Genomic DNA, 25,191 nt, shown 5'->3' on the forward strand with positions numbered 1-25,191 from the left:
TTCTCAAACATGGTGCTTGACATTGAATGAATGAATGGTCTATACAAGATACATACACCTTTTTTACCACTAGATGGCAAATATTCATTGGACAATTTAAACTCAGACACAGTTTGGTGAAAACTAGGCAAGTTTTTTCAGTACATACAACAGGATGAAGTTTTCAGGGCTGTCTATGCCTCCTCTCTTTTAGCAGAGAGAGGAGAAAGTTCTAGAATGGAAGCCAGGTGTCCTGGGGCAAGACTCTGTGTTGTCATTGGCATTTGGGCAGGTCACACATATTTTCCAAGCCTCAGTTTTATTATTTAAAAAAATCTGTGGACTGTGGTAACTTCAGATAAACATTTATTAGCATCTGCGATATTTCAGGCCCTGACACCAGTACTGGAGGTAAAGATGATTCAAAAATACTCCTTGCCTCTAGGACAATGCTTCTCAACTCTAGTAAAAGACCAGTTTATTTTCACTTTTAAAATGTCAAATCCGTTGCAGACTGTATCCACATTCTGATTTTTTGATTATTAGAGCCATTGGATGTTGTTAAATTGCTATTTCTAAATGTTTATTCTTAACTTTGGGGCTTCCCAGGTGGTACAGTGGTAAAGAACCCACCTGCCAATGCAGAAGACACAAAAGATATGAGTTTGATCCCTGGGTCAGGAAGATCCCTTGGAGTAGGAAATGGCAACCCACTTCAGTATTCTAGCCTGGAAAATTCCATGGGCAGTGGAGCCTGGCAGGCTACAGTCCATGGGGTTGCAAAGAGTTGGACATAACTGAGCAACTGAGTACAGATTCTTAACTTCTGGATTTAGCACATCGCAAACTGACTGCAAATGTCCTGTGAACAGGCCCTTGTCCACAAGGCACACACTCAGGAGGGAGGCTCACACCAGCCTCTGCAGGACTCAGGCCTGTGAATGAGGGACAATCCTCAGTCAAGGGCCCTTCTTTGCAGGGCATTAAAGACTTACCGCACATAGGACCACTATCTGGTAGTTTGGAGGTGAAGGGGGCAGAGATCTGAGATCACTTCTGGAGTCTTTCTGGAGGAAGATCTGGCCAGTCCTCTCTGATCCTTAAGATATGAGGCCCTCCTAGGCCTTGTGGCTGCCAGCACACCAGGTGAGGCTTCAGGCACTCTGCAATCCTTCCCTCACTGTCTGGGCTTCTTGGATCATTCAGTTCGTGGCCTCATCCCTCAGACCTAAGGCTAAGCATCAACTCTGACCTTTGCTTTCTTCCTTGGCCGTGATTCACACTTTTTCTCTGAGTCAACTACTTTTGGCCACCAGGATTATAAATCTTTACCTCTGCCCAGCACAGTCCTTGAGACCATGTCTTCAGTGGGATTTGGGGGCATACTGGTACCACGTGGGCCTGACACTATGAACAGAGTCTAGACGAGCTCTGCTGGTCACCAAGATAAGAATAATCCATCAAGAACACACAGTGTACTTTCTTATGTGGTGTCTTTTAAATATTCCTAAGCTTCACTGTTTGGCTTATTTATTATTTCAAATACAAAATAATCACTTTCTTGAACAGATGTTTTGTACCATGTACCCAAAGACACAGTACAAAATTCTCATCCAACCTATCCTTCCCATCTCCAGGCTCTCAGGTCCCTACTCCAGAGGCAACCGCTATTTATAGTCTCACATGCCCTTCAAAAGATGTAAGGGTACATCTTGTGATACCACAGGCGAAATACACTAGAAATACTCTGCTGCAATCTCTTTTTTAACCAAATGATTTGCCTTGATAATGTTTAATCTCAGCTTCTCATTTTTTAAAAACTGGTCCCCTATTAATAGATATTTAAGTTTTTCTACTTTTTCTGTTACACACAGTGTTCAGTAAGTAGCATGTGCCTACATGTGAGTATATCTGTGTATGTAAGTTTCTGGATAGGAAGCGCGAGGCAGAGAAATGTGCCCTCCACAAAACGGTGCCCATCAGCGCTGCCACGGTTAGCACATTACTGTGTCTGTGTTTTCACACTTCTGTCAACATGTGATTATCGAAAGTCCAATAGATCAAAAACTATAGCTCTGTGGAATAAAGATGCATTTCCATAATCATAAATGAGATGAAACATCTTTTAAAATATCTTAAAACTTATGTGTTTTGATCATTGTTAAAAACTGGTTTATTGTTCCTTAAAAATTGAACCGTATGCGCTCTTTACACACTAAAGAAATTAGCCCTTTGTTTATTGTATGGACTACAAACATTTCCCACACTTTGTCTTTCACCTTTAAAATCTTTAAATATTTTCCACAATAAAAAACATGCTTGTAGTTTATCAATCTTTTTTTTTATGCCCTCTGAATTTTGTGACATGCTTCAAGGCATTTTGCCCTGGATTATAAAATGATTTCATGTTTCTTCTAATGTTTTTAAATCTTCATTTAAAAATATTAAAATCTTTGATACATTTGGACTTTAGTTTGGTTTAAGGATTGAAGTATGGAGCAAATCGCATTTTTCCATGACTTTCAGTTGTGACAATACCACTTATTAAATAATTCATCTTTTTCTAAGAAACAGAAAATTATATCTTTTTCTTACACTTAATTTAAAATAAATTTGTGTCTTTTTTGACTTCCTATTATATTTTATTGATTTATTTATCCATGTATTAGTGTCACACAGGTTTACTTAATGTAGTTTTAGAATTTAGCTTTTAATATCTGGTTTGGCTAGTCTTCTCTACTTACTGCCTCTCTCCCACCCCTATCATTGTCTTTCAGACATTTTCTGGTTACTCTTGACTATTTAGTTTTTCATTTCCATAGAATCAGCCTGTTTAATTTTAAAAATTATGTTTTGGGGAAAGCATATTAAATTTATAGGCCAAGTTTGAAGTCCTGATCTTTTTGCAATATTCACTTATTAAAGTTTTCTTTGCTTATTTAGATAACATCTTTAACAGGTAACATGTATGTGTACAGACAGTACAAAAGGGCATATAGTGAAATGTGAATACACCTCTCAGATCTGACCCCTACTGTCCCAGTTTGCTCTAGAGATATTGAGTTTCTGACGTGTGTACCTAGAAGTATTCTATGCACATAAAATTCTATATGTGCATATAATCATTTGACTCTAATCCACCTGTGTCTTCCCCAGATGGCAGCTAGCTGGAGACACTCTTCCGTTTTTCCCCACCTCGTAAATATACCAGGGAGCCTTCTCTATCAGTACATATAGATCTGCCTTGCTCCTTTGAGCAGCTGCATGGTATTTAACTACACAGAAGCAGCCGGAATTTTTAACATGCCACCTATTGATTAAAAAATAGCTTCCTTCCATCTCTTATTTTTATAAACAATGTTGTGGTAAGTATTCTTCCTCACATACCTTGTGTGAGAATATTTCTGAAGGACAAATTCCCAGATACAGAATTACTATGTCAAGGTATAAAGTAAATGTACACACAATAGTGTAAATACACTCAACACTACAGAACTGTACACTTGCAAATGGTTGACATAGTATTATGTTATGTGGGCTTTTTTGGTCATGATAAGAAAGAAAATGTACAATTGTTGATAGCTATTGCCAAATTGTCTAAATCTTGACAATTTATTAATTATTTCCCTGTTTAAATTTGCCTTCTGTTTGCAAAATTTTGGCTCAGTTACTATAAAAATAGATTTTTAGGAAGCTAAATACTCTGTAAGTTCTGAACAAAACCATCCCCCATTTCTTCCATAGAGAGATTCTCAGAAAAATTTCCAGGGCTTGATGATGCTCTGATGTGAAGCTGTGGAAGTCAGGAAATGCTGCTAAGAGCAGGACTCTGCCTCCTTCTAGCAAAGGCAGCCTGTTCCAGTTTTATTAAAGAACAGGGATCACTGAATCACTTTGGCTGCTTGTCCTACTGTGATTTGGATTTGTTTGAAGGCTCAACTGAAAGAAAACAAGAGGTTTCATATGACTGAAGTCCCACCTTTCAAATGATGTTCTAATTTCTGTGTCAAGTGTCTGTGACTGGGAATCTTTATTTAGCTCCTTTCCCACCCCCACCCCTAGTACTGCTTTATTCCTATCAACCACAAGTGCCCACTTACACACTCCATGGAGTTAAGCCTTGAATGAGGTTGTGAAGGACAAAAGAGGTGTGGATAACAGTATTAATGGAACCCCAATAAAATTAGGCTCCTGGGGACTGTGTGCAGCAGGGTAACAACCTAAAGTTTCTACCCAGTCTGATTCCGAGAAGGCTGGAAAAGCACTGCAGGTCTTTACTAAATGTATCTTGAGGAGCCAACAGAGGGTTAACTACAGCACACAATGTTCTGCAAAGTGCACTGCTAAAAATTCTCTTTAGATGTCTCTTCTCTGAGAAATCAAATTTACTAAAAGTCTTCTCTGGACCTTTCTTTTTAATCTATATTTCCAATCCGAATGGCAGCTGCTCATATATGTCTCTTCTCACACTTTAAAATTCTAATTCTGTCCCAGCTTACTGGCCTTACTTCTCCCCTCCCTTCTTTTTTCCTGGTCTACTTTCTCTAGCAGCTTTTATTTAGCACAGTTTACCTCTCCTGTCAATTGCATTCCCACCCAGTGAAACCATAGTATCTTCTTAGAAGATGGGAGGACAAGTGGATTACAAATCCTCCAAATTTAATCTTTTTTGGTCCTAATACTGAGTACAATTGGGTCATACTTCAGGCACTGCATGTGTGTTATTTCATAACCAATATATGGAGTTCATATCAAGATTGCTGTTGTTGTTCAGTCAGTAAGTTGTGACCAACTCTTAGTGACCCCATGGACTGCAGCACACCAGGCTTCCCTGTTCTCTGCTGTCTCCTGGAGTTTGCTTAAGTTCATGTTCCAAAATGATTACCATTTTGGAAATGAAAAATCTAAGGCTCATTGAGGTTAGGTGATCTACTCAAGGTCAAAGACTTAGGGAGCATATCTACTTGCCCTGTACTGTTTTCATGGTTCAGATAAATGCAATGCCCTGTACTGTTTTCATGGTTCAGATAAATGCAATGCAGTGTAGGAGTAAATGATCTTGACTGTGCCCTTCACCACCATCACCTTTCTCTGATCTCTATTTCTCCAAATCTTTTATGTTTAGGTCTAGGGATATCCCCAGGTCCCTCCTCAATGGCTGAACCAATCTCTAGACCCAGTATTTCTCATCCAATTGGCTTAGCCCTGTGTCCTAAGGTTCTATTGATCTCTCTCCTTTGTGCTGAGCAGCTGTTCTCTTTAGTACTCTTCCCCGATATCCTTCCCCGAACTTTGGTTCTTGTCTGGGTTTCAATGACTTGGTCTACTTCTTGCCAATGTACTCCTGCTGTCCTGAAATGTCAATCAATTTACCTTCTACTGCCAATTCCTTTTTTCGTAAAAACTGCCCTACCAACCACCCCTGAATGGAATTATACTCTGTGGCTCTTTACATGGAGGTCCACTGCTGATTAGAGGAGATAGATATCTGATGCAGGAGGCACCCATGCCCAGACTCTCCAATGATCAAACAGTCTTTCTGGTATTTCAACCAAGAGTTACCCAACACCACTCTGGCTATGAAAAGCCAAGGGAGAAATTATACAGCCACCATTTGCGGCCATGTGCAGTATAAGTAAGAGGAGATAGCAGATCCATTGAGAAAGGGTAGTAGAAGAAATTCACATAGGAGAGCACAGAAAAGACCATGTGACTCTAGGGCGGTGGAGCGGGGTGGGGAGGGGAGGGGAGGGTATCAGTGGTTCTCTCAGCCTGATGTCTTCTGGTTACAGCTCTCACGGGGCTTTTTTGCACTCAGTACTAACGTGTGTTCTCCTGAGTTCTCTTTACTCCCTACAATAAACTTTCCTTTGTTCTTGAGTTACTTTTAACAGGTTTCTGTTACTTACAATTAAGAGACTTCACCAAACTCACAGATACAGAGAACAAAGTAGTGGTTACCAGTGGTCAGCGGTGATGGGGCAAAGAAGTGGGGAACCGGAGGTACCAACTATTGTATATTAGATAGGTTCAGGATGTATTGTATAACATGGGGAATAGTGCCAATGTTCTGTAATAGTAAGTGGAAAGTAACCTTTAAAATTGTATGTATAAAAATAGACTTCACTAGGCCACCTCCTTCCTTGGGTTGGGAGCTTTGTCTGCATTTCTAACCCCCAGCAGGTATGGCATAGCAAATGGGAAGAGCTCCTGTTCTGGGCTGCCTTGAGGCCTTGTTCTGGAGGTGGCCTTGAACTAGCTACTATGGGCATCCAGTTAAAGCCGTTCCAAGGAAAAGGAACATGTGCACAGGAGCAGAGTTGGAATGAGCTTGGAGTTTTGCTGTGGCTCCTGTTTTATATGAGGGTGTGATTTTTGTCCTCAAATAGTACTGGGTCAACTTTGGGACCAAGAGCTAGGGCTATCAGGAGGTAAGATTGTTAGGCAGGGGTGGGAGGGGCAGGCAGGGGCAGGGGATGGCAAAGAAGGGGTATCCTCCTTGCAGGCTGGGGACTGACCTGATGAAAGCGAACCTTTAGAATCATTAACTTTTGTAGCTCCTACAGGGGCTCTTCCCTTTCCTGAAGAGGCAATGGAGACCAAGAATGAAGACATGATGACAGGTAATATTTAGTAAGTGCTTTCTACAGGCCAGGGTCTGCTCCAAGCACTTTATACCCATCAGCTCACCGCAGCTCAATGAGGTTGGCATATTATCACGCTCATCTCGTGGAAGGGGAACCCAACGCACAGAGGGGCTGAGTAACCTGTGCAGCATCACACATTAAGTAACACCTGGAACTAGCATTTGTACCCAGGAATCTTGATTCAGAGCTAATGCTTTTAGCTACTATATGGTGCTATTTCTCACAAGCACTAAAAATCATTGGAATTCAATTATTATAAATAAAAGGTGGTAGTGTGTATGTGTGCATGTGTGTGTGTGTGACTTTTTCAGTCAGACGAGGTAACATCATGATTCATGGAAAATATCAGAAATGAGGCAATGGTTCAATTTTAATTAGAGGAAAGTGACCACAAGTTTAGAAAATCAAAAATCAGGAAAAACAAAAGTTTGGTAGGCATCTTTTATCTCTAATGATTTAAAGAAGATGAGAAAAGAAAATTCTCAGACTCTTTCTACTAGTTCCCAGAGCCTTATAAATTGTTTCAACTTTAAAGAAAAAAGATGTCAGCTTGTTTATTGATTCTTGTGCCATAGGTGGTGTGATAATCCTGGTGGCAGGTTTAAGGAATCTGCCAAAGTGAGGCCTCCTGAAGGTGAAATAATCAATGTCTATGTGAGAGTCCACCATTATCTGACCTCTTACAGTCAGGAAAGCTTCAAATTTAGAGAAATATGAAAGTTGGAGTGTTTTTTCCTAGCATTTTTTTTCATGAGTGGGTGCCCAGTGCATGGCTTTATGGAAGAGGCTGTTGCCAGAGATGCTCCAGGTCTTTGCTCAAAACCTGTCAACCCTCACCTTTAGCAGAAGTGAACATAAATCTTTAAGATAAAGGGCTGAGATAAGAAAGGAAGCTACAAACAAACAAACCCAGCTGGACCAAAATGGCAGTGAATCAGACCTCCAACAGAGCCTGAGTCTCATTTCCAGCTGATTTTTACTATATTTGCATATTAAATAACACAACTGGCAGCCATGACTTGACATCAAGGACCAAAAAAGGATAAAAGGGGATGGCACCCCAATCCCTGGGAAGAGTCCTGCACTTTCTCCAATGGATTAATGCATACGCCTCACCATCATTAGCCTCCCTCCTCCTCCCTTTGTCTTATTCTTTAAAATTAAATCCCTTGGCCAGGTGTGTGAGAAGTTAACCTGTCAACCTTAGTTCCCACTTCTCCATTCTCTGGCCCCTGAATAAAGCTTGTGTTGTGTGGCTCTCAGCTTACTCGAACCAGAACAATCAGAGTGGAAAACAAGCCCTCCTTGCCAAGGCAGAGAGCTAGTGCCCAACCAGGGCACTAAAGTCCATATGACTTAATTTGTCATTTGTTAATGACTGCCAAAGAATGTTCAAACTACCGCACAATTGCACTCATCTCACACGCTAGTAAAGTGACACTCAAAATTCTCCAAGCCAGGCTTCAACAGTACGTGAACCATGAACTTCCAAATGTTCAAGCTGGATTTAGAAAAGGCAGAGGAACCAGAGATCAAATTGCCAACATCCGTTGGATCATTGAAAAAGCAATGGAGTTCCAGAAAACATGTACTTCTGCTTTATTGACTACACCAAAGCCTTTGACTGTGTGGATCACAACAAACTATGGAAAATAATTAAAGAGATGGGAATACCACACCACCTTACCTGCCTCCTGAGAAACCTGTATGGAGGTCAAAAAGCAACAGTTAGAACTGGATATGGAACAACAGACTGGCTCCAAATAGGAAAAGGAGTACGTCGAGGCTGTACATTGTCACCCTGCTTATTTAACTTCTATGCAGAGTACATCAGGAGAAACGCTGGGCTGGAAGAAGCACAAGCTGGAATCAAGATTGCTGGGAGAAACATCAATAACCTCTGATATGCAGGCGACACTACCCTTAAGGCAGAAAGCAAAGATGAACTAAAGAGCCTCTTGATGAAAGTGAAAGAGGAGAGTGAAAAAGCTGGCTTAAAACTCAATATTCAAAAAATGAAGTTCAAAAAAAAAAATGAAGTTCATGGTACCCAGTACATATTTCATGGCAAATAGATGGGGAAACAATGGAAGCCATGAGAAACTTTATTTTGGGGGGGCTCCAAAATCACTGCAGATGGTGATTGCAGCCAAGAAATTAAAGATGCTTGCTCCTTGGAAGAAAAGCTAGGACAAACCTAGATAGCATATTAAAAAGCAGAGATATTACTTTGCCAACAAAGGTCTATCTAGTCAAAGTTATGGTTTTTCCAGTAGTCATGTATGGATGTGAGAGTTGGACTATAAAGAAAGCTGAGCACTGAAGAATTGATGCTTTTGAACTGTGGTGTTGGAGAAGCCTCTTGAGAATCCTTTGGACTGCAAGGAGATCAAACCAGTCAATCCTAAAGGAAATCAGTCCTGAATATTCATTGGAAGAACTGATGCTGAAGCTGAAACTCCAATACTTTGGTCACCTGATGCGAAGAACTGACTTACTGGGAAAGACTCTGATGCTGAGAAAGATTGAAGGCATGGGAAGAAGGGGATGACAGAGGATGAGATGGTTAGATGGCATCACCAACTTGGTGGACATGAATTTGAGCAAGCTCCAGGAGTTGGTGATGGACAGGGAAGCCTGGTGTGCAACAGTCCGTGGGATCACAAAGAGTTGGACATGACTGAGCAACTGAACTGAACTAAATGACTTAATAGGGCTTCCCTTTATGCATCAGCTGTAGAAAAATCTGCCTGCAATACGGGAGACATGGGTTTGATCCCGGGGTCAGGAAGATCCCTTGGAGAAGGAGATGGCAACCCACTCGAGTATTCCTGCTTGGAGAATTGCATGGACAGGGGAGCTTGGCTGAGCTGGGGTTGCAAGAATCGGACACCACTTAGCAACTAAACACAACAATGACTTAGTAAGACATTTTGGCTTGTGTGTCAGTTCACCAATTCAGACGCTGGCTGAACACCTACTGTATGGGAGACGGTGTATGAAGTGCTGGACATACTTGGTGGACATCAGGAGGCAGGAAAGACTGAGCTGATGCAAAAAGTCTGCTTCCTACTACAAACACATAGACATGTTAGACAAATATAGCAGGTGGAAGTTTCAAAAATACAAAAGGGAGTTTAGAAAAATTCCCTGGATGCCAGAAAGGAGGAGAAAAGTCCAACCCAAAACTGTGAGCAGAGCTGATGCCTGGGACTGGGCCCAGGGTATGGTCCCAGGAGCCAGAGGTTTTAAAATCATGCAGGGCAAGAAGACGAGGTCTTAAGCTAGTATTAGGTGACGTGTGGCAAGACACCCCTGCCTCAAGCTGGTTATTTTGAAGGACTCTCCTTTTTGTGAATGGGGATAACAAAATCCTCTGTCAGTCGTTTGGGGAGGTGGCAAGGAAGGTTGCTCTCATCCAGGTCCTTGAATGAAAATTCACCTTCACTAAACAGAAGCCCCAGCCTCTCCCATGTGTTTAAGTGCAGACCACTGGCCTGGTAGCGGGCAACTTGAAGCTGAGAAATGACATCAAAACTGGGGTAGAAAGGAAAAAAAATACAATCTTCCCTTGAGCAGACAACACAACTTGAGCATAGAGGACTGTCACAGGAAACAAAGAAAAATACCCACTAAAGATGAGCAAACAATCCAAAGTCAATCAAGGACACTAGTGATGGGGAGAGTGGGCAAGTTCAATTCAAAGGAACATTCATCCTTAAAATGCTGAGGTGACAGAATAATCCGAGTAAGACAATTAGACATGTTTAAAATGGAAGACATTAAAAGAAACCATGATGAAGCAACAGAATGAGGAAGAACAGAGCAGAGGGGAAAATCAACAAGTGCCCACCTTCCAGGGACACAGAACATGCTTGGGAGATGGAGAAGGAATGAAGCAGGGACCACCCAGTCTAGGAGAAGGACCACACAGGGAGCTGCAGCTGCTCCAGGAAGGGGCGCCAGACCCAGCCTGCCCAGAGGGAGGGGCCGGGAAACACACACGTCTAACATGTCTGCAGGGAAAGTGGACCCAGAGAATGGCACATTCAACAGCTGCCACAGTCTAATGTCTTCATTTCCTCAGCTATTGCAGAGAGTCCCCTAAAGAATCTAAGTACATTATAAGGAAAGAGTAATTTATATATCCACCTCTCCCTCCCAATCTCTGAATCTCTCCAGCGTGGAGACGTGTCCTTCATGCACTTGGAGCCACACTCCCCCTCACTCATCCTTCTCTTGCCACACAAGTCTTCTCTCAGTTCTTCCAGGATGATAAGCTCTCTTCTACTTCTGAGTTTTTGCACATGCTGTGTTCACCATCTAGAGTGATGTTTTCCCGATGCTTTTCTTTTGGGTCTCAGCTTAATGGGCACTGCTCACAGAGACCTTCCCTGACCATCTTACTAGCAAGATCCCTCCCTACTAATGTTTTTTTTTATGCCACTCCTTGTTGATTTCTTTTCTTACCTTAATTTATAATTATTTAACCATTTCCCCCCATTGTTTCCTCCATTAGAGCATAGACTCTCTGAAGGCAGGGAATGATCTCATCGCTGGTGGATTTCCAATACCTGGCACTTATTTAGTAGGTGTTCAGTAAAATTATCAAATGAACTAATCTATGCAGGAAACAATTAACACTATAGCCACTCAGAGGATACAGAGATGGAGAACATGGATTTCTGAACTTTGCAGTTTAGTGAAGGAGAGATATCAAACAAGAACTTGCAGTAAATGTGATGATGGTAATGATGGGGGAGGTACCCCGTGTTGTGGGAGCACTAGGCCAGGGGATAAATTTTGCATAGAATTTGGGAAGGCTTCCAGGAAGAGCAACATTTAAGCTGAGTTCTGAAGTATCAACACTAGTTCACCAGTTGAAAGGGAGCTGGAAGATGTTCTAGACTGACAGAAGGCCCAGATGCAAGAGAGGTATGGCTTTTGGAGAGTATGGAACAGGTTCTGCACTGGTTCAGCTTAGAGCTGCAGCAAGTAATAAGATGGGGGAGGTAAACAAGGCCAGATCATGGAGGGTTTTCAAGCTATGATAAAGAGTTTGGACTTTTTTCTGGGGTCAATTAGGAGCCATTAAACATTCTAATTGGGAGAGTGGCATAATCCAATGGATATTTTATAAAATGACTGTGGGGAAGTATGAATAACAGGAAGAGGGCTGGAGGCAGGGAGACCAGATGGCTAGAGCAACAATTCAGGCAAGAGATGAGATGATTTAAATGGAGCTGCGGTACTGAGGAAGTGACCTGGAGGAATTTAGGAGAGAAGGCAGAAGAAATTGGGATGGGGGCAGGATCAAGGGTGACGCCCAAGTTTCTAGCATGAATAACATGGTGAAGGGAGCACCATCTTTGGGCCCATACACTTTGTACACATGCCACAGATGTATACTTGATGAAATAAAAATGGTCTTAATGTAACATTTTCATAATGATGAATATTCGTCAGTTCACTTTCAGGTCCTGGGTCTGCCTGCAGGTATGATCTACCATTCCCTACTGCCTCCACCTGTCTTGAGGTTACTCATCTGTGACCTGCCAGGCCAGGCTTCTCTCGGTATTCCTAATCCACTGTCCCCACCAGGACCCACTTGCCTCTGTCTCCTGCTAAGAAGTGTGCCTTGTGCCCTTCCTCCACTATCTCTGGCCATAAGTGTCATGAATGCCAAAAACGCTGCTGTAATTTTTCATTAATTTTCTTGGTGTTTTGTAGCTATAGGGACATTAAAATTTATGCTCAATAATATTATTACAGTTTCCCAGTATTAATGGGATTATTATTTTTGTTCATTTGTGTTTGAAAGCCATTAGCATAAGATTTACCTCCAACAATATCTGCTGTGATTTTTAATGCCCTTGAAACTTGCAGTGAGTGATAAGTCTATAATAAGAGAATGCTAGGAAGCATATAAATGTCTTTCTTGGGAAAAGAGGCCTTTTTATTTTCATCCTGGTTGGACTCGGGTTCTTTGATATAGCAGTTGGTAGGATATAAGGTATTAAAGGCTGAGAACACTGTGTTAGTTTGTAGATGTGTTCAAACAAGTTCCTGGTTATTCAGGGGGCACTTTCATATTCTAGGAGGATTCATATTCTTGTTCCTTTTTTATGTTGTTTCTTACCTGGCTTACAGAAAAATAAATTGTGTGCTTTCAGGGAACAATATTTAGAACCATGAGTTGCTTGAAAGCGAAGGGACCCTGAAATCACTTTATCTGTCTGACTTTTCTAGAAGCTGGGCTGCTGGATGCACTGCTGAGCAGAGCTATGGAAACAGGCTTATTTCAGAGGCTGGAGAGGGGAGTTTCTCTGTGGGGTGAGAAAGGTGGGTAGAGAGGGCCAGTCTCATGAGTGTATGACCTGTGCAGACTGTTAGGGCCCTGTGCTGTGCAATTCAAGTGCCACCATCTTGAAATTCTTAAGTTTTGAACAAATGACCTCCCATTTTCACTAGGCCCTACAAATGATTTATTTGGTACTAATACAGGCTTTGGAGCCAGGTGGACTTGGGTTCAAGTTCTGGAATTCTCTAACTATTGACTGTGCCTCCATTATCCTTATCAGAAAAACTGGGGAATTAATATTATCTTCTCCAACTAGAGGTGAGAGCTAAAAGTCCATGGTTAGCATCCAGGGAACCTGACAGCCCTTAGGACGTGCTCAGTGGGATTTTTAACTTTCATGTGCTGTACCCATAATTAAATATTATTATGACTTAATGTCAGGAACACTGGCCAGCTAGGAGAATCAGACATTGTCTACATGTACAAAAGCTAATCCCAGGTGTGCTGGTCAGGACCACACCAAGCAAAGAACATTTTCCTAAGAGGAGACAGGAGGCAGGAGGTCCATTCATCAGCTGTCAGCCTTCTTACTGCTATGACACATGACTGACCGTGTTCTCCAGCACAGGGTGGCCTCAGTTTCTCAGAAAACCTGCCTGCTTCCCTTCTATCCAGAAATCCCTCAAGATAGCCAACGAGTGACATGGGCATTATTATGAAGATGCCCTTGATCTTGATCTAATTAATATGAAAACTTTAGTTTCAGCTACTGTTTATAACAAATGGTTTCTCAACATATGACACAACAGACCTTGGAAGGCCATATATTCCATGCTTGAGAATCAGGAGCCCAGACAAGCTATTTCCCCTCCATGACAGCCTAGATGAGGACCAGTATGAAGCCCTTCATGACTTTGCACATGAACGTGGCTGTGCTGTAGCCTAAATGAGCAATACCAGTGACAAGGCATGGTGGCCAGAGTCAGAGAAACACTAAGTCATTGGTAAGATAAACCTGTGACGAATAGCATACTATCTTGAAAGGCTGGCTTAAACAATTTTTTTTCTGAAAATGGAGAAAGGCTTTAAATCAAATTAATGAGAAACATAAGCTAATTCCTGGGTGTTTTTGGATGCTGGGCCAAAAGAATTCCTCAGGGGATTATAGCAGCAATCAGGTGGCCTTGGCTGCATTCAGTTTAGGGTCTGTGGGAGCTTGGAGTCCAGATGGTAGACATCAGGGGGAAGGGCTGGGGGCCTCAGCTCTGCGTGCCCTGCTGCGCACACACACATCGTGAGACACAGGGCCCCCTGCACTGTCTCAGGAGACGAGGGGCAGGAGCCCAAGCAGGGCAGCAGCCTCACAGTGGCCTGTGCTGGAAACGACCACATTCCCAGCACGCTTGGCTCTTTCCTTCCTTCCCCCTGTACACTTATGAGCAGTGAGATGTGGTTCGCTACCCAGCTGTCTGAGACCCAAAGGGCTTTTGTGGGTAGTGATGGCCAAAGCTGGACTGTCTCCTCCCCACAGTGCAGCCTGTGAATGGCCTTCAACAAACCACAGCTCTTCTTTCAAGATCCCTCACGAACCTCTTTCTAGTGCTTTTGATGTTGGATGATGGTACTTCCCAACGAATAGAAAAGAATGATAGACTATTTCTCCCTAATCCCTCATTGGTGTGAAAGGGGTCCTAGATAATACCTGACTCCTGGGCCCGCATGAGATGGTACACTGTATCAATACATTAAAGATGCTTCAGCTTATAATTATTTTGATTAATTACTGACTATCAAACACCTCAAGACATGGGGGCAAAGACCATCTGTCAATAAACAAATGTTTCTTTTTGGAAATGGTGATTTTAGCTTCATGTGAATGTCACTCCCCCGACCCTCTCAAGAATCAAAGTAACCCACCACATTGACCCTCAGGAGAACAAAGATGTGATATTCCAACAATGCAGCTACAGCAACAGCTTTTAGAACAAGCTCAAGAAACCACAAATGCAGTCAGGGAAGATGCAAGACACAAGACGAACATTTGTGCCTCTGTCTTCAACTGAACATAAGCACTCTGAAACTCAGCAAATAGATTTCACTTCCTACAGTACCAATTTTCAAGCACATTGTCCTATAAGTTTTCAGCCCCTGGGAAAGAAAGCTAAAGGATGCTTGATGGCATGTCTGGGTTTTAGTCATTCTGGGATTATTTTTCTTACCTGTTGTCGAATTTCCTCCTCCATTTTCACTGGAGAGCCCAATTCTGCAACCTGTTTGACGCCTTCACTCGCATACCCTCCATACTCCCATAGCACGTAATTCTTGGAGTGGGATCCGCCGATGATTGCAGACCAGTGATTGGCCCGACCTGGAAAAGCCAATTAGATGCAGGTATCAGTGTGGCTGTGGCTAAAACACAAGTCTCTTCAAGGATGGGGAGGTGTAATTGGACAATGATCCAACCTGTGTTGGCTAAGCACCTGCTCTGTGTTAGGCCCTGTGCTATTCTGGGATGAGTAAGATAGTCCCTGTAAGCAAGTAAGTCCTGGGCATATGCAGACAGCGCAATGGGTAGATGTCTATATAAGACACAGAGCTGGCCCAGAATGATGACTCCTGTCTGGAAGAATCTCAGAGAGGAAGAAAGTTGAGAGAAGGTTTAAATGCTGAGCAGAGTTGTAAGACAGAACAGAGAGGAACAACTATTTCTGGTGGACTCAGAAACATTAAGTCACATTGTGTGTTTGGGGAGCTGTAAGTGATTTAGCATTGCTGTGTCACAGAGTGTCAAGGGGAGAGTTGGGAAATGAGGCCAGGGAAGTGGGAAGGAGCCTGCCCATGGAGAACCTTGTTCTAAATGCTTCAGGAGTTCAGATGTCACTTTAAAGGATCTGAAACCATTGAAGTGTTCTGAGCAGGGGAATGACACGATCACATTTGAATTTTGGATAAATCATCCAGATAGCAGTGTGAAGGATGCATCAGTGTGGGCAATATTGGAGTGTGGAGCTGGGGAGGTGGGCACCGAGCAAAAGGTAAAGGGAGTGAGTAGGAAATTAGGCTTAATCATTCCTGGGGATAAGCACTGCTTGTTTTTATGTACCTTCCAAGGTGAAGGGCAGGCAGGCTAGCCATGTGAAAGGATGGGCGAGGTGGTTTGGATACAAGGACATGACTAGTCCATCGTGGTTTGCTGAGGATCACCCAGGATAATGACTGCAGTCATTATCCTGCAGATTATGACACAGAGAGAGAACAGAATAATGTCTGGGCAGGACCAAGGCAGAATTTGGCCTGAGGACTTTTCAAAGTCTCAAGGGGGAGGAAAGAGAGGAGAGAAAAGTCAACACCAACACCACACCAGATTTGTTTTTGCACATGATGAATATAAATACATCTATATTGATTACTGGGCTTCCCGGGTGGCACTAGTGGTAAAGAACCTGTCTGCCAATGCAGGAGACATCAGAGACCCAGGTGAAATCCGTGGGTCCGGAAGATCCCCTGGAGGACGAAATGGCAACCCGCTCCAGTGTTCTTCTTGCCTGGCAAATTCCGTGGACAGAGGAGCCTGGCAGGCTACAGTCCATGGGGTCACAAAGAGTCGGACATGATGGAAGTGACTTAGCATGCACACACGCATACTGATTACTGTTACATACGATTCATTATAATGTGGACTCAGTTGTCTGCTGTTCTTTGGCTGGGTTTTTTAAATCTCCAGTTAAGGAATATTTTGGGGCACAGCAAGGAGGGAAACTTGAACTGGTTGGATCCAACTGATGTTTGCCACTTCCAACCCTCTGGCTCAGGGTGGGCAGACCTTTCCACTCTACCCCCCACTACTTAAGAAAGTGATTCTGAACAGGCCCAGATCTTGTTCACATCTCCCACCTGCTACTCCAGGGCCCTCTGGTCCAGGGGCACATCAAGAGCGTGGGCCCAAAGCTACCTGCCTGGTCTGCTGAGAGATGACATGATCCAGGCAGACAACATCACCATGGGGGTCTACCCAGCTGCTGGCTCATTGTTTCCCATACATCAGGGAAATGCAAACAGTGAGTTTGTCCATCACATCCCTAGAGAAGACAGATGGAGGTATTGCCAGCCATTTCTCTAATTTACTTCCTGATTGGGAAGCATGCTCTGGTTATCATCTAGGCTAAGAGCATTGCTTGTGTAGGGGCAAGGGTTAGAATCAGTCATGATGTTTGGTTCATGGCGTGAACACAGGGAGACCAGTTCCAGTATCTCTTCTGTTTCACCAAAATATCCCCTTGTTCCAGACCCATTCTACCTATAATTTCATACCTCAGTGGCTTAGCACATGCTGTTCCCTCTGTGGTTTCCTCCTGTCTCGGCCACTCATTCCTCTTTCCTGATTTACCCAGAAGCCTCCCAAGACCTCCCTGTTGCTGCTGCTAAGTTGCTTCAGTTGTGTCTGATTCTGTGCAACCCCCGAGACGGCAGCCCTCCAGGCTCCTCTGTCCCTGGGATTCTCCAGGCAAGAACACTGGAGTAGGCTACCATTTCCTTCTCCAGTGCATGAAAGTGGAAAGTGAAAGTGAAGTCGCGCGGTTGTGTTCGACTCTTAGTGACCCATGGACTGCAGCCTACCAGGCTCCTCCGCCCATGGGATTTTCCAGGCAAGACCTCCCTAGAATGATTTAAACCTTTGTCTTCTGTCTCCCCTTAGCACAGATCACATTTTAAAAAATGGAAGTATAGTTGATACACAATGTTATATTAGCTTCAGGTATATAACACAGTGATTCAATATTTTCATAGTTATTAAAAAATAATGGCTATATTTTTCTGTGCTGTACAATACCTATTTTGTGTATCTTGATCCCTCTTACCCCTCCCCTTCCTTTTCCCCACTACCAGTTTGTTCTATCAGCACAGATCATATTTACGATCCCCACTTCATGTGTTTTCCCACTAGACTGTAGGCTCCCTGAGGAAGTCTGTCTTCAGCACTGTATGCCCAATGGCCCAGTCCTGAGCCTGATGCACCGTGAATGCTTAGCACTTATTCCCTGAAGCATTTCATCCAAAAAATCAAATACAAAGATGGCAGTATACGTGCTGGAAGCATTGGGCAGCAGGCTTGCACAGATTTGATTCAATGTGATTAAATTCAAGTCTCAGTTCAGCAGAGTTCCTAACTCCTACTGGGCTAAAATGCTCAGCTATTCTGCAGGCTGTTTAAAAATAAACACCAAACAACAACAAAAAAGAAAGGCCTGGGTCTCAGAACCGGCAGACAGGGATTCAAATTCCGGCACTGACACTTACTACCTGTGGAAACTTGGCCAAATTCCAATTACTTTATTTCCCTGATTCGTAGCTCAGGGATGATAAGGCCTACTTTATGGACCTGTTATAAGAATTAAATTCAGTTTTTACCATAATGACGTAATATATGTGCAATCATTGGCACACAATAGACTCTCAATAAAGGTGGTTTCTTCCTTCCCTGGGTGTTTGGGAGGCTACAAAAATGAGTAAAATATGAACCTGCCTTTGATTCAATATAAGAGATAAACACATAATGCGAACTAAGGCAAGAGGATAGGAACAAGCACAATCACAGGGCATGAGGCGGTGGACCAGATGGCTCTTTCTGATTTATTCATTGAACTTCCATTTACTATGTGCCAAGCACTGTGGCACGCCCCGGGCACTGACAGGACTTGGATGTGGTGCTTGTCCTGAGGGACTCACAGCCTGGGGGAGGGGAAACGGATGGATCAGCAGATGACCTATAATCAAGCATTGTCAGAGTTCTAGACACAAGAACATGGAACGCAGGAGATGGAGCAGCTGACTCCAAATTCAGGGATTCAAAGTCTAAACGCACGTTTACAGAGAAACAAGTACCTCAAGAATGAGATGTCTTACTCGTGACTAAAATGTCAGGGTTATCAGTTCAGCCTTCTAGTCAACATAGTTGTTAGTTTTCTGAAGTGCTCTTGCAACATACCACATTTATTCAAATTTTAGGACCTTGAATGACATTAACCACATAATAGATATTTTGCAAGGCACTAGGCTAGGGTAAGGGGGCAGACTATATCCTTCCTGGGGATACAAGGCAGGCACTCTTGGGACAATTTGCACTGTTGGAAATAACAAGGAATTCAGGTGAGTGGCAGTCACATATGGGCAGGATGGCTTGGGGGGAGGGCCACAGTGCAGAAGACCAAGGCTCCAGGCCTCCATTCGTGACCATGAATCAGTTATTCCATCTCTCAGAGACGCAGTTCACCTTTTAAAAATAGAGATAATAATTACTAGACTGGATTGCTTCTCAGAGTTGTGCAAATTAATAGGGCTGGCCTGGGAGAGAACTATAAAAACTTTAAAGAAACTGTACAAAACAGAGTCTCTGTATTTGTATAGACAGAAAGCGCAGGAGCATCCACAAGAAGGCAGAGGAGCAAGGACACTTCCCCCTTGGAAGGAGACTCCCGTGGGAAAACCGGCAGGACAGGAGGAGCAGGAATTCTATTAAAAATAGATAAGATCTATTTTTAGGGTTAGGGAGATCTCCTGGAGTAGGAAATGGCAACCCACTCCAGTATTCTTGCCTGGAGAATTCCATGAATAGAGGAGTCTGGCGGGCTATAGTCCATGGAATTGCAGAGTTGGACATGACTGAGTGACTAACACACAAGTGTTAGGCACACTGCTTTCCTAGGTGTAACCCTCATTACAACTTCATGGTCATCCTACAGATGAAGAGATGTTAAGGAACCTTCCTAAGCTCACAGAGGAGCTAGCAAGAGGGCCAAGCTGGGGTTCAAATCCAAGTTCACCAGCCCTAAAACACATCCTCTTTTCCTGAGAAGTCGGGAAATGGAGACCATTTAGTGGAATAGAGAGTTAGAAGACAAAGAGATAAGATGAAAAAGAAAGGCAGGGCCAGGTTGTGGAGAGTGATGCATGCCCATTGTGGTAACTGGCATCAGAAGAGAGAGAAATATAATGGAAATTTTCTTCTGGCAAGAATGACATGACAATAGTTTACACGTATGGAGTCATTACTACATGACAGGAACTGTGCCAAGGACTTGACCAATATTGTCACATGAAATACTCAAGAAAGAAAAGTCTTTTTTTCAAACCTAATAGAATTGTTTAGTAGCTCAAATATATAATAGAGAGACATAATTGTGAGCTTGTTTATAATCTGTTATAACATTATGTCAATGGGAAAAAATGCTTTCTGAGATTCAAACAATTAACTAAATTTAACAAAGAACTCCCTTCATGAAAATGAAAGTGAAAAGTTGCTCAATCGTGTCTGATTCTTTGCAACCCCATGGACTATACAGTTCATGGAATTCTCCAGGCCAGAATACTGGAGTTGGTAGCATATCCCTTCTTCAGAGGATCTGCCCAACCCAGGAATCGGACCAAGGTCTCCCACATTGCAGGTGGATTCTTTACCAGCTGAGCCCAAGGGAAGCCCAAGAATACTGGAGTGGGTAGCCTATCCCTTCTGCAGCAGATCTTCCCAGCCCAAGAATTGAGCCGGGGTCTCCTGCATTGCAGGCGGATTCTTTACCAGCTCAACTACCAGGGAAAATTCAACTCCCTTCATAGCAAATATTTATTTAAAAGAACTTTTATGACATATTCAGACATTAGGAAATTCTTTAAAAAATATATATTTATTTGACTGCGCTGGGTCTTAGTTGCAGCATGTGGAATCTAGCTTCCTGACCAAGGATTGAACCCAGGCCCCCTGCATTGGGAGCTCAGAGTCTTAGCCACTGGACCACCACGGAAGTCCTAGGAAATTCTTATACGTAGCATATGTTTTTAAATTAATCAAAAAAGAAAGTTCTTTCTCTCTCTCTCTTTTTTTTTTTTTTGATACAAGTGCTATCTCAATTTCCACTTTTCACATGAGGAAACTTAGACTTAAAGAGGTGAAATGAGTTAACCCCAGATCACCAGAGCAGATATTGAAGATGCCGGGATTCAAAGTTGAGTCTATCTAGTGCCAGACCCCACCTCTCCCCCACCCACTACATCTCATCTTTGGAAGGACATGCCAGCCATAGGGAGGAGAGAGGGCCCCAAGTGTGAAGAGACCAAACAGGAGATCCATCACCATCCCTGGCTGAGTTGTGTATGACCTGGTTTAGGAGAGGAAATGGGAACAGGGGACCAGATGTGTGAGCCAGTAAAATCAGGGAGGACTAGACAGTCTACAGGAGTCAGTTTGGTGAAGAAAAAAGCTCCAGTTTTTGGATCAAACATGTGTATTCCAGTCTCCAATCTGAAACTTTCTAGACTGAATAAGTTAGTCAGTCACTCTCAAGTCTCCTCATCTGTAAAGTAGGGATATTGACATGACCAGCCTCCTAGTGCCTTTCTGAGGCTGATGTCCATGAATTAAAGACAGTTAACACATGAAATGGGCTCCAAAGATACCAGCTAGTCAAATTAAATCTGAATGTGGTGGGACAAAACCAGAAAACTTCTGGAAGCCATGGGACCAAAGGGAATCGGATTGGGAGATTGGTTAGCAGTTTGAACTAGAACTGGTGGGAAGAGATGACAGGAATGTTAGATGCAGGAAACTGAGTCTGAAGAAAATGGTAGGGAGTCATCTAAATGGGACACAGTTGTCTAGGGCTGGAAGAATGAGGTGCTAAGCAGACCCCAGTTAGTTGGGACACAGACAAGTTTAGCCCCCATTCCCCAGGAAATAAGGGATGAGAAGGAGAGAGGCTGCAGGTATTAGGAAGCCTGGGGAGAAGGGGATAAAGTAAATGCTCATGACTTTCTTACAGGAACACTCAGTGGGACCACCCCTGGGGTTCCTAGTTAACACTTGGGCTTCAGCCTCAGGGTAAAGGCAGAAAAACAGACGCTATCAGCAACTCTTTGACTCTCAAGTAAGGCCACAGCTCCTTGGTTTGGCCAGCCTCTCTCTGGCTCCAGCAGCTGGGTCTAGATGGTTACTCCCAGTAGCTTGGATGGGGCATAGGTGTGACAGAGGCAGGCGGAAAGCTGGGAGGAAATGATTAGACACGTGAGTCTGAGATATTGCTAGCTAGCCAGGTGCGTGCATCGGTCTGAAAAGCCACTCCAGGGGGACACAGGTGCACTCATCTCACTTCTGACTTCTTTTCTGCTGTCAGCACTAGACGGTAAATTACGGGACTCACAATAATGCCTAGAAGCCTAGCGCTGATGAAAGAAGAACCGTCTGCCCTATTGTCTGGTGTAGGAGGAGGCGTGTTGCACAGTAGATGGATTCTTCGAGGGGTTCTGCATCTGGTAGCTATTCAGTGACAGCCCAGATTTCCTAGACTGCTTTGCCAGTGGCTGCATTTCCTTGCCAATCTCAATCCTGCAGAAGCCAACCATTCATTCTCTTGACACTCATTCAGAGCTTCACTGGAGAATGTTTTGCAACCTTAGGGACTAGTTTGCTACAATCTCCTGTTATCCACTCTCAGTCTCACCCATCATATCTTAGCAAATCTTTGGGAACTGGTTGGACTCATATAGAATTTGTTATTGTAGCTACAGCACAGTTCCTCCACTTTCTAAGTCCTAGCCTCCTCTCCCCATCTACTCTTAATAGAAGACTCTGTCACTTAACTTTCCTGAGAAGACCAACATTAACACACCCAGACTTACCCAGGTACCACCTGGCCAGTGATCAATAGAAAAACACTGTGGCCCTGCCAACCCTGCTCATAAACCTTGTCTTGGCTCTCACTTCCCTCTTGGCCTGGCTCTTCTCACCCTGAGCTCAGTTCCAGAATCTGCCTGGTTTCTGAGGCTTTGGATTTGGCCATAGAACGTGGCTCCTCCAGATTTGCTGCTGGGTGCTGCCTAGGACATAGCCTGTACTTGCCCTCTGGCTCTTCTTGCTCTTGGGTGCTTCATGAACTCACTCTGATCAAGCTGTTCTGGCTTTTATGATTCCATATCAGTAGAGTCTCCTGGAAAAAACCCTGCATGGGGAGATCTGTCACTAAGGACAGAAATTCATCAACTTTCTTTCATTCTGCCTTCTTTACTTAGCTAGTGTTTTTTCCTTCCTTAAGCTCTTAAGATAGTGTCATTTTTCTGTTCCAGGAAAATATGTAGGCAGTTGATTACATTCTTTTGTATTTCCCCTAAGACCTCCAATGATAATATTCTATTCTATTAACTAATCAAATGAACATTTACTAGGCAAATACTATGTACTAAGTCAGCAATCAGTAAGCTGAAGCTCACTGCCTATTTTTGTCCTGATAAAGTTTTATATTTCATGTATTATTTATGTATTGTTTATGGCTGCTTTCATGATACGACAGTTTAGCCAAGAGGTTACAACAGAGACCATCTGGCCTGCAAACCCTAAAATAGTTATTATCTGGTCCTTTATTGGGCATCCCTGGTGACTCAGATGGTAGAGAATCTGCCGGCAATGTGGGAGATCTGGGTTCCATTCCTGGGTCAGGAAGATTCCCTGGAGAAGGGAAAGGCTATGCATCCCCAGTATTCTTGCCTGGAGAATTCCATGGACAGTAGAGCTTGGCAAGCTACAGTCCAAAAGTTTCCTAAAGTGTGTGCTAGGCCATGGTGACTCTGAAAAGAATCAGATTTGATCCCATCTTTGAAATGTTCAGTGTGGAGGGTAAGGTTGAGGGCACAAAGGACAGGTCATAATAGGCAATTACAATAAAATGTGGGCAATATAGCTTTGATAAAGGCAAAATCAGAGTGCTATGAAAGCACAAATAAAGGGACATTAAACCCAGACTGTACCAGAGAAGGCTTCCTGGAGGAGATGGCAATTGAGCTCCATTCTGAAGGATAAGTAGGAGTTAAGAAAGGCAATTAGTGGGTAAAAGGGAGGGTATTTTTTGCAGAGGGATCAGTATGTTCCAAAGCGAAGCCAGAGACACAAGAAAAATCAAAAGTCGGTCAAGGCATTCTGTCTGTGTGTCTCTGTGAGTATTTGTAAGAAAGGGCTTATCAGTAATGAAGCCCATCAGCTAGGCAGACCTTGAAGAGATATGAATGTCTTCATAGTAAGTTTTTAATTTTATCCTGAAAGTGGTGTGAAGAAGAGAATAAGATATTCCTGCCTATAGATAACTCCCAATCTATATATGCTCATGCAACTTATGCTTCTGACTCTGATGTAGTAAATGGCACTGGACTAGCCCTCTGGACATAAGTAACTATAAAACTGGACAAAATATGGGCTTTCCTGACAGCTCAGATGGTAAAGAATCTGCCTGCAATATAGAAGACCCTGGTTCAATTCCTGGGTCAGGAAGACCTCCTGGAGAAAGGCTAGGCTACCCAATCCAGTATTCTTGGGCTTCCCTGGTGGCTTAGATGGTAAAGAATCCATCTGCAATGCTGGAGACCTGAGTTTGATCCCTGGTTTGGGAAGATGATCCTCCGGAGGAGGGCATGGCAACCCACTCCAGTATTCTTGCCTGGAGAATCCCCAAGGACAGAGGAACCTGATGGGCAAAATATATGAAGCACCAGTTTTCAGAAAAGGACTCTGATCCCTGAGAAAAGTGAAACACAAGAGATGAGCCTCAGGTGTGACTTAGACATTTTCTAGTTTGTGATGCAGGAAAGCAGAGCGCAACGAAGAATGGTAATCTGGCTAAATTGACAGGAATCTGAGGCTGCTGAGACAGACAGGATTTACTGGTAAAAATACCAGTAAGGGAAGGAGCTGCACAGAGAAGTTCAGAAATATGCATAAAAGTCCACTGAAATCTGTCACCAAACACTGAGCTGCACATGTGCAGGGTGGGACTCCAAACGCCTAGGAGAGAACAGTTACTAACCAGCTAAGAGCTGAATGGAAATTCCAGAGATCACACGATGCTAGAGATGTAGGAATTCCCATCATCCATATTAAAGAGACTTTGCTAACCATTCAGGATGTTCAAGTGAGACTCTAGAAAAGCCACATATTAGGAGTAAAATGACATTATACCCAGAGCAAGGACTACTCTAGACTAACCCTAACAAAGCTTAGAAAACAAGCCTTGAAAGACAATTGAGCAGGTCTACCACTAAAACTGTCAAATCAAAACTCCATCTCTCTAAAGACAGCAAATCCAGACACTCAACAACATAGCACCTACAATGTCTATCATACAATCAAAAGTTGTTCAGGAGCAGGAAAATGTGATTATAACCATGAAAAAAAAAACAATAGAAAAAAAAGTTCCTGAGATGACAGATACATTGAGATTATCATATGAGGAC

At 43.1% G+C, this 25,191-nt stretch overlaps 1 protein-coding gene across 1 annotated transcript in view; it reads right to left on the minus strand.

Moving 5' to 3' along the window:
- SPON1 (spondin 1) overlaps window positions 1-25,191 on the minus strand; it is a 313,280-nt gene that overhangs the window by 118,139 nt on the left and 169,950 nt on the right. The window contains exon 6 of the mRNA XM_069554328.1: window positions 15,147-15,295. Coding sequence (XP_069410429.1) covers window positions 15,147-15,295 — 149 coding nt within the window. The remainder of the gene's footprint in view (window positions 1-15,146; window positions 15,296-25,191) is intronic.

The sequence above is a fragment of the Ovis canadensis genome, chromosome 15 (assembly GCF_042477335.2).
Source record: "Ovis canadensis isolate MfBH-ARS-UI-01 breed Bighorn chromosome 15, ARS-UI_OviCan_v2, whole genome shotgun sequence".
Lineage (NCBI taxonomy): Eukaryota > Metazoa > Chordata > Mammalia > Artiodactyla > Bovidae > Ovis > Ovis canadensis.